This window comes from Nicotiana tabacum, chromosome 16, assembly GCF_000715075.1.
Source record: "Nicotiana tabacum cultivar K326 chromosome 16, ASM71507v2, whole genome shotgun sequence".
NCBI lineage: Eukaryota > Viridiplantae > Streptophyta > Magnoliopsida > Solanales > Solanaceae > Nicotiana > Nicotiana tabacum.
The window spans coordinates 149,355,589-149,366,057 of record NC_134095.1 but is presented as its reverse complement, the minus strand read 5'-3'; the positions used below and the strand labels follow the sequence as shown (position 1 = coordinate 149,366,057).

At 38.1% G+C, this 10,469-nt stretch overlaps 1 protein-coding gene across 4 annotated transcripts; it reads right to left on the bottom strand.

Moving 5' to 3' along the window:
- Window positions 1-897: 897 nt before the first annotated feature.
- LOC107790695 (putative late blight resistance protein homolog R1B-17) lies at window positions 898-10,112 on the bottom strand. Of its 4 annotated transcripts, none has more exons than XR_012700355.1 (4): window positions 9,560-10,112; window positions 7,421-8,776; window positions 6,472-7,338; window positions 898-1,131 (listed from the first exon to the last, which is right to left on the bottom strand). XR_012700355.1 is itself a non-coding variant. In XM_016612648.2 (3 exons), exons 1-3 carry the CDS (start codon window positions 9,617-9,619, stop codon window positions 1,104-1,106), a joined length of 1,707 nt encoding a protein of 568 aa, XP_016468134.1. In that variant the 5' UTR covers window positions 9,620-10,112; the 3' UTR covers window positions 898-1,103. The 4 variants fall into 4 exon arrangements, 1 of the variants encoding a protein (XP_016468134.1); XR_012700356.1 differs by having other exon boundaries at window positions 7,158-7,338; XR_001649084.2 differs by having other exon boundaries at window positions 6,472-8,776.
- Window positions 10,113-10,469: the final 357 nt, after the last annotated feature.

Sequence of the window (10,469 nt, the reverse complement as noted above, 5' to 3'; positions counted from 1 at the left end):
AGAGACTCAAGAGGAGGTGAACCCATCTAGGGAATATATCATTGACATGCCGAATCCAGTGGTGCAAGAGGTCAAAATATGAAAAGTCATCGAGAGTACAGTTGTGCCTTGTTATTGGAAGTCTTCTTTTAATGATATTAATAATTGCAATTTTCTTATTAACTCTTTTTATTTTCGTCTTTAAATAGTTGTGCACTTGTACTATGTAATTAGTAGTAGCTTGACGTCAAAATAAAGTACTCACAACCTTAAATTTTGGATACGCCACTGCCATTGTCAACCTGCCTAATTTACCAAATTTGCCAACTTTAAACAACTAGTCAAATAAAACTTACGTATAACACCAAAATGACATGAAAGTATATCATCAATCAATCAATCAACTATATGTTAAATTTTAGTGTTCAGTGAATTCATGTATAAAGTTGATAATTTTTTTTTCCAGCAAAAGAGATATACTCCTTCTATATCAATTTATGTGAAGGGATTCGAAGTACGAGGGTTAAAGTATCTAATTTTAGGTGTGAACCCAAGCATAAATTCAAGTTCTTTAAGAAATTTTGAATTTAAAAACTACATAAAAATACTACTATAAGTCAACATAATTAATAGTTCAAAATATTAAAAAGAGTTTGAGAAAATCATAGTCATGAAAAAATTATATTTAAAAATTATATGACTTCCCAAATAGTAGTAATGCCTTCACATAAAATGAGACGGACGGAGTAAATTAGTTCTGCTTTAAGTGGGTTTCATGACTTAACCATGACCTTGACCCTTAAGATCCGTGGCAGTTTATCTGTTTGGAATGCTATGTCTTTCAACAATGATAGTGGTATCCATGCTTCAGCAATGAAAACAGCAATGAAGTAAAACAGGATTGAACAGAAAGAACAATTTTACGACTTAGAAAGCAAACACTACGCCTGATGAGGATCTCGAAATGTAAGACACAAGAACGGTGTTTCAAGCCAACAGAGCCACACAGAAACTCAATATCAGCTTCACAATGCTTGAATAATAAAAGATGAATGAACTGCAGAAAACATGAAATGGGGTGAGCATCCATGTCAAATAGCATTCGATTTGTACATAATCCCGGCTTACAGAAACGTCATGCCTTGATTATTCCTGCAGAAAGGTAGAAAATAGATAGCAGTAAACAAAGCATGGAAAGAAAGAGAGGAATTCACTTAATCAATTTACAATAGTCCATCTATATAGTATAGTACCATAAAAGTCATTTTAAGCTATAACGAAAAGATCTGGTATTTTCTATTCTGAATCATGTTCAAAACATATTTTCAAGTAAAAGAACACAAAAAGAGTGATTATGAGGACTTTGCTGATACAAAGGGAACTGAAATCCTAATGCTACCAATTGGACATGAATATAGTGCTACTGTTGCGGAAGCCAAATGTATATAGTGTGAATAAGTCACAACTAGTATACCAAAAATTATGACAGCCACCAAATAATAAATAAGACAATAAAACAACAATAAAAGGAACACCAGAATTTACGAGGTTCGGCTAATTTTGCCTACTCCTCAGACACAACCAATATTTTATTCCACTCCAAAAATACAAGTGAAATAATACTAAAGAGAGAAGATACAAATGCATTAAACAGATGAGAAGGCAAATGAGAGGTGTATTTAAATCCTAAACATTAAGCCTTCTTTTATAGGGGGAAAATCCCCCCAACTTTTGTTTTCCCACCGATGTGGGACAAACATTTTGCCAATTTCAACAAATCTCCACCTTGGCAAAATTCCACATCTTCAATTTTCTCTCAATAACAAATTTTGGTTGTGTCTTCATCTTCAATCTTCAGTGTTCAACAATGTTGATCAAATCCAAACAATGTTGAAACTTGATCGCAGTCACCACCTTTGTCAGCATATCAGCAGGATTCTCCGTAGTATGAATTTTCTTCACTGTGACTCCACCTTCTTCTATGATTTCTCGTACGAAATGATACCGAACATCAATGTGCTTCGTCCTTGCATGATAAACTTGGTTCTTCGCTAATTGAATAGCACTTTGACTATCACAAAAAATTGTAATACCTTTTTGTTCAACACCAAGCTCCTTTAGCAATCCTTGAAGCCAAATTGCCTCCTTCACAGCCTCTGTAATAGCCATGTACTCTGCCTCTGTTGTAGACAAAGCAACTATTGACTGCAAAGTAGACTTCCAACTAACTGGTGCCTTTGCAAAAGTAAACACATAACCAGTAGTTGATCTTCGTTTGTCCAGATCACCCGCAAAATCTGAGTCACAATATCCAACTACAGACTGATTGTATTCCTGCTCAAAACTAACCCGACATCTACAGTATTATGAATATACCGTAGAATCCACTTCACAGCTTGCCAATGCTCCTTCCCTGGATTGTGCATATATCTGCTAATAATTCCAACAGCTTGTGAAATGTCAGGCCTTGTGCAAACCATTGCATACATCAAGCTACCAACAACATTTGCGTATGGTACCTTTGACGTATACTCTCGTTCAGCTTCATCCATTGGCGACATAGTAGTACTTAGCTTAAAATGGGGAGCAAGTGGAGTACTGACTGGCTTAGTCTTGTCATCTATGCCAAAACGTTGTAGTACTCTCTTCAAATATTCTTTCTGAGATAAACAGAGTTTCTTTGAACGTCTATCTCTAATTATCTCCATGCCAAGAATTTTCTTTGCCTCACCCAGATCCTTCATCTCGAACTCTTTCTTCAGTTGAATCTTCAACTTATCAATTTCTTCCGAATTCTTGGAAGCTATCAACATATCATCAACATATAGGAGAAGATATACAAAGGAACCATCTTTAAGCTTGTGCAAATACACACAATGATCGTATTTGCTTCTCTTGTACCCTTGCCGCAACATAAACTCGTCAAATCGCTTGTACCATTATCTAGAAGATTGTTTCAATCCGTACAACGATTTTTCAAGTATGCACACCACATTTTCTTTTCCAGCAACTTTGAATCCTTCTGGCTGAGTCATGTAGATTTCCTCCTCCAAGTTTCCATGTAAAAACGCAGTTTTTACATCCATCTGAACTAGTTCCAAATCCAATTGTGCTACCAAAGCCAACATAATTCTAATGGAGGAATGTTTTACAACTGGAGAAAATACTTCATTGTAATCAATTCCCTCCTTTTGAGCATATCCTTTGGCCACCAATCTTGCTTTGTAGCGAACATCTACTTGGTTAGGAAATCCTTCCTTCTTTGCAAATACCCATTTGCACCCAATTGCTTTCTTTCCCTTCGGGAGATTGGCCAATCTCTATGTATGATTCTGATGAAGGGACTGTATTTCATCATTCATGGCAATCCTCCACTTATCTTCTTCTGAACTTTGGACTGCGTCTTTATAAGTGGTAGGAACATCATCAGCTACAATTGAGGTTGCACAAGCAACTGTCTCTATGAGACGAACAGGTTTCGTTATTGTTCTTTTTGGCCTGCTGGTTGCTATTGATTCAAGTTGTTGTTGAGGTTCCTGAGTTGGAATCTCCTCTACTGGCTCTTCTTCCAGAGGGTAATCTTCATTTGTTTCCTCCTCTGCTTCTTGTGTAGGAAAAATAAATTTTCCCTCAAACTCCACCTGCTTAGAAGCACCTTCATTTTGTTTGGTATCTTTTGTTACCTTATTTACCATAGCAGATTCATCAAAGGTAACATCCCTGCTGAATATTACTTTCTTTGTCATAGGACACCATAAGCGATATCCTTTGACTCCAGAAGTAATTCCCATAAAAATAGTCTTCTTTGCCCTTGGATCCAATTTTGACTCCGTCACATGATAATATGCAGTTGAGCCAAACACGTGCAAAGAGTTATTATCTACAGCAGGTTTTCCATACCATTTTTCAAATGGTGTCTTGCCATCAATAGCAGCAGATGGTAGACGATTAATTAGGTGGCAAGCATATGTAATTGTCTCAGCCCAAAATTCTTTGTCCAAGCCAGCATTGGACAACATACACCGTACCTTCTCCAGCAAGGTCCGGTTCATACGTTCTGCCACTCCATTCTGTTGTGGTGTATGTCTAACAGTGAAGTGTCGGACGATGCCATCATTTTCACAGACCTTATTGAAATGATCATTTTTGTATTCACCTCCATTGTCTGTGCGAATACACTTGATCCTCCTGCCTGTTTGATTCTCCACCATCGTCTTCCATTTGAGAAAAATTCCCAGCACTTCATCTTTGTTTTTCATTGTATACACCCACACTCTTCGAGAAAAATCATCAACAAAGGTTACAAAATAGTGCTTCCCACCCAATGAAGGTGTTTTGGAAGGACCCCAAACATCAGAGTGTACATAATCCAAAATGTCTTTAGTATTATGGATCGCTGTACCAAATTTAACCCTTGTCTGTTTCCCTTTGACACAATGCTCACAAAACTCCAAGTTGCAAGCCTTGACTCCTTTTAACAATCCTTGATCTGATAGAGTTTTCAAGGATTTTCCTCCAGCATGTCCCAAGCGCATGTGCCATAGCTTGGTTGCTTCTGCCTCTTTGTCGTCACTGGATGTCACTGTCGCTGTCCCAATAACTGTACTGCCACAATAGCGGTACATATTATTATTCTTCCGATTAGCCTTCATTACCACTAGTGCACCGGAGCATACTCTCATCACTCCATTTTCTGCAATGATTTTGAACCCTTTTTGATTCTAGGGCTCCCACAGAGATGAGATTCTTCTTCAAATCCGGTACATATCGAACATTTGTTAATGTTCTGATCATTCCATCATGGTTCCTTAATCGTATTGAACCAATGTCATATGAGGTAAGAGGGCTGTTATCCGCTGTGTGGACGACTCCATATTCTCCTTCTTGAAATTTCACGAACCAACCCCTATTGGGACACATATGATAGCTACAAGCCGAGTCCATCAACCATATGTCTGATGATGTTGATGACTCTGTTGTAACTAATGAGAAGTCTGAATCATCACAATCAGCTACGTTTGAATCCATAATGGCCTTTCCATTGTTATGTTTGGCCTTATTCTTCAACTTCGGACAGTCTTTCTTCCAGTGTCTTTTTTCTCGACAAAAAGCACATTCATCTTTGTTGGGTTTGGATCTTGACTTGGATATTCCCTTCTTTGTCCTCATTTGATTTTGAGGACGACCCCTCACAAATAGTGCTTCTCTTTCTCCGCCCTTCTGTTTTTCTCGCTTTCTTTGTTCATAGCTGTACAAAGCCGAACAAACTTCTCTGAGAGAAACTTCGTCATTTCCATGGAGTAGAGTAGTTTCAAGGTGCTCGTACTCATCAGGAAGTGACGCCAACAACATCAAGGCCAAGTCATCATCATCATAAGTTGTATCCATATTTTGCAAATCTGTGACCAACTTATTGAAACTGGTGATATGTTCATTCATCGTGGTACCAGGAACATCGGTGAAGTGAAACAGTCTCTTCTTCATGTACAATTTATTTTGACTGTTTTTCTTCAAAAATTTATCCTCCAGTGTTTTCCATAATCTGCTTGCAGAAGTTTCCTTTGTGTATGGATATTTCTGCTCTCTAGCAAGGTATGATCGAATGGTACCGCAAGCAACACGATTGATAATTCTCCAATCTTCTTCTCCAATAGCATCTGGTCTCTTTTCTTCAATAGCAAGATCTAGCCCTTGTTGAAAAAGGACATCTAGAACCTCGCCTTGCCACATCCCAAAATGTCCGGACCCATCAAATATTTCTACCGCAAATTTCGCATTTGACACAATTCTTGTCATAAGCGAAGATGTCAATGATGACGTATTGTTGACACTTGATGTAGATTCTTCTTGTTTATTGTCTCCCATCTTTGACACAAATATTATTTAATAGCTGACGACACAAATCAAGATTATTTCCTTTCTGGTGTGGAAGATCAGACTAAGCTGCAACCACAGAGCATACTAAGACAGAATCTTGACACAGTTACCAAGATAAATCTTTTCTGATGTGGAAGATCAGACTATGCTGCAACCACAGAGCATACTAAGACAGAACCTTGGCTCTGATACCAATTGTTGCGGAAGCCAAATGTATATAGTGTGAATAAGTCACAACTACTATACCAAAAATTATGACAGCCACCAAATAATAAATAAGACAATAAAACAACAATAAAAAGAACACCAGAATTTACGAGGTTCGGCTAATTTTGCCTACTCCTCAGACACAACCAATATTTTATTCCACTCCAAAAATACAAGTGAAATAATACTAAAGAGAGAAGATACAAATGCCTTAAACAGATGAGAAGGCAAATGAGAGGTGTATTTAAATCCTAAACATTAAGCCTTCTTTTATAGGGGCAAAATCCCCCCAACTTTTGTTTTCCCACCGATGTGGGACAAACATTTTGCCAATTTCAACAGCTACAACTTTGGTGAAGCCTATAACGGGGATTCAAATCATTATAAGAAAAACATGATTCAACTGACCTTTTAGTGTGTCGCCTAGGAATCAATTTCAGGAGGGAATACGGCGAGCTTGAATTTGATGCTTTCCAGCTTCTTGCGCTCTATTTCTTTTGCAGATCTGACTGCTGCACTGCATGCGTTCACCAGCCTCATCTCTCGAAGGCTAGGTACAGAAGCCAGCTCATATGGCACAGCCTTAAGCTTATCACAAGATATAAGAACAAGCTGCCTAAGTCTTGGGAAATGAAATTCTGAAGCCTCCCAAGTTTCCAAGTCTGTCGTTTTAATCAACAAGACCTGGAGTTCACTAAAACCTCCTATCTCTGGCTTCCAGGACTTCCCTATGAAAGCATTTTCTTTCAATTTTAGGACCTCAAGGCTTTCTAACTCCCCCAAACTATTTGCCTCACTCCAATCAAACTTTGTGTTTGACAAAATTAACTTCTTCAATGTTCGTAGAAATGTGATGAATAATGGAGGAAGGTGAAGTTTTTCATCCATGTAAAGAGCATCATTCAACAATTTCAAATGTTCTAGGCATTTTAGCTCTTCAAAATTGCACCAGCCACCCCCCTTAATTTCAAGAAATTCCACCAAGTTCCCTCGAATACTCAATTTTTTGAGATTACAAGCTATTGAAATTACATCTTTCGTGCAACTTTCAGGTGCAACCACAGAAAGAGTTTGTAGGGCACTTGAAATTTTACCTGTTGGGGGTAGGAGGGGGCGGCAATCTTGCAGGGATATTGGTGTGAAGATGCATCAACTTTAACATGCTCCAAATATCTGCTTTTATGTCAAGACTGGATACTTCTGCACTCGAATTAACTATAAGAGTTTGTAAATTCCAAAATCTACCAACTTCCACTGGAAGGTCATTGAAGTCACCTGAAATAGCAAGATACCTCAAATAAATTAGGTGATAAAATTCCTTGATGAAACGAAATTTCAGGCATTCAATGTCCAAGACCCTGATTAATGGAAATGCTTTCTCGAAGAGTTGGATGTCATCAGACGACAACTTGGTTTGTGTTTGTTTAGAGGAAAAACAGTAGAAAGATCTAACAGGCTCAGCAACTGGTTTTGCCGAGAGAAAATCGTGTAGAACAGAGGGTTGAATGCACAATCCTTGAGAAGTATACACTGCTTGTCTCGTAAGGATATCCTTGTGGGGTGTTGGACATACTTCTTGAAGAATCCTTTTTCTATTAGCCTCTGCTTTGCAGAACTCATGCAACAAGTCGTGAATGTGACATGTTTTTATTTGGCCATCAAAACTCTTCTTCTTCACCATCAGCAAGTTCCTACCAACAAGGTTGTTCAAATAACGCTCTGCTGTCTCCTCAAGCGTGTATGGCGGTTCGGGCCTTATCAAGCGCTCAGCGATCCACAAGCGAATCAATTTCCAAGCAGGGATATCAAAGCCGTGAGGAAAAGCACCACAATACAAGAAGCACACCTTCATTTCATGGGACAGGTGATCGTAACTCAACTTTACTGCTTCCAAGCAGCTTTCAGGGTCATCTTCATTTAAAAGAGGATGCCACACATCTTTTTCAATTAGTTTCCAAGTACTTCTGTCCTTACGATGTTTTAATTTTTTTGCAATTACCACTAGCGAAAGTGGCAATCCACTACATTTTGATGCAATGCTTTTTCCAAATACTAGTAAGTCATCAGGACATCTGCTCCGGCCAAAAACTTTCAGTTCCAACAACTTGAAACTTTCATTTGGAGTCAGAAATTCCAGATAATGAGGATCCTCATTAGCATTAGTAGCCACGTATTCTAGGCGAGTGGTCATCATGATTCGGTGGCCTTTTTTGTTTTCTGGAAAAACTTCCTTGACAGAATTTACAACTGCTGTCTCCCAAACATCTTCCTTATATCGATATTCTTCGATGCTTCGTTTCATGAGCCCTCCGAGAATATTAAGAAATATCTTCTTTTTGTCGTATGACTGGCCGACATTGATCCAAATCTTGTTCGGAAACTCGCCTGAAATTTGAGGATCATAATAGATTTTTCGTGCAAGTGTGGTTTTGCCAAGTCCAATCATACCCACAATGGGAACAATATTTAGATCCTCTGGTCCTTCAATGAGTCGCATGATCACTTTTTGTGCTTCCTCCTTAATAACACCAACAACTTCGTTATCTTGATCCTCTGGTCCTTCAATGGGTGGCAAGATCACTTTTTGTGCTTCCTTCTTAACAACACCAACAACTTCGTTCTCTCGATCCTCTGGTCCTTCAATGGGTGGCATGATCATTTTTTGCGCTTCCTCCTTAATAACACCAACTTCGTTATCATCCGAAGTAAGATGCTAGATTTAAGATGAAATATCAAAAGTCAGAGATGAAAATCTTCTTCTTTTTTGAATTAGAACCTAAAAAGAATTCTTAATTTCATGTAATGATGCCATAATTTGAACTCTATGCAAACATGTCCTATGATAACAAGTTGATCGGTTTGTCTTGTAAAATAACTATCCCGTCTAAATGTGGTTTTTTGTTTTAAAAAAAGCTGATTTCCTATATACTACTACTTGATTAGCAAATGCTCTTATTTTAAAGAAATGATCCATTTTGCAGTTGACTTTTGTACAAGACTCTTTGATCATGAACTGAAATCCACAATTACAAGAAGGAAACGCAAAAATAACTTAACAATCATATTGCATGTATAACTGTCAATAATTAGGATATGAAAGTTGGATTATTTGTCCAAAATGAAAGAAATAATCACGTGTCAGTATCATGAGTCAGGCGCCTATGGTGATAATTCTATCATTTTCTAGCTAAACAGCAGCAAAAAGCTTATGGAAGCCGAATTGCCAAATATACGTTCATGTACACATCACGGGATCATGGCTCCGAGGCGAGGGTCTCCCGGAAATAGCCTCTCTTTTCGGGGCGGGCAGGGGCTGGGTAAGGTTTGCGTACACTCTACCTCGAAATCACACTAGTAAAATTTTACTGGGTTGTTGTGGTAAGTAAATTACAATGAAGAAAACATAAAATTGATATTTGAAAAACAAATTTGTTCAATATGGAAAAGTCAAAAGTAGTTTTGTCACACTACTTTTGCTCATGGGCTTCAGGTATACCTGCGGCGCCAGGGCAGCTTTTTTAAGCAGACGTAACTGCCACGTATAATAATCAGTCATAGCAGACTTTGCGGTTTCATCTTGTCGATATTTGCCCGGAATTCGGTCCACCTCGTTAGCGAAGCTTTTCAACTCTTCTGCAAGATTTTTTAAATTAATCTTGCGATCATAACAGAAGCAGTATTCCGAAGGATTTTTCTCTTGGTGTAGCTTCGCGTCCCTGAGGAATTTATCAACGACGCGCTCAATTTTATTCAATGTAATTCGAATCTCGTCATCCAAATGCTTCCCGGAAAATTCATGTAGCAAGTACTCTAGGCTTCGGAGCAACTCATGAACCTCTTTCTCTACGACCGATCAGCTTTGCATCTTCATCTAATAGCTGCAACACTGTCTGTATCACGCCATTCACCGCCATCTAATAGAGACTATCTCAACTTTTTCACCTTTAATTAATTTAGAGAGAAGATCTTCACATTCATATTGCTGTGCTATTACTGTATATCAAGTTGACTCTTTAATCTCAATTATTTAGACCTGGTCTTTTTATATCCCTGCATATGTTTTATTCAAAACCAACAATATATAGTACTCCGTACTTATTAACCACTCATAGTGACAGCTGTAACTCACTAAAACATTAGCAAGTGGGTACCATATATCCGATATTTTCCAAGTTAATTTTCTAGGCACTTCCAATTTCTACCTCCAACCTCTTTTTCTTTGTAGAGTTGACCAATTGGAGATTGTCTCCCTCTTCGAGACGCCAATGTGAAATAGAAGGAAAAAACAATTCCGTTGCCAGCCTGGTCACATGAATAAACTAAACTTAAGGAATACTTGTTGATGATGTTCGGCCAAAAGTATAGTATTTTTTTTATTTGAATCGACTCGCATTTTGCTCTATTCT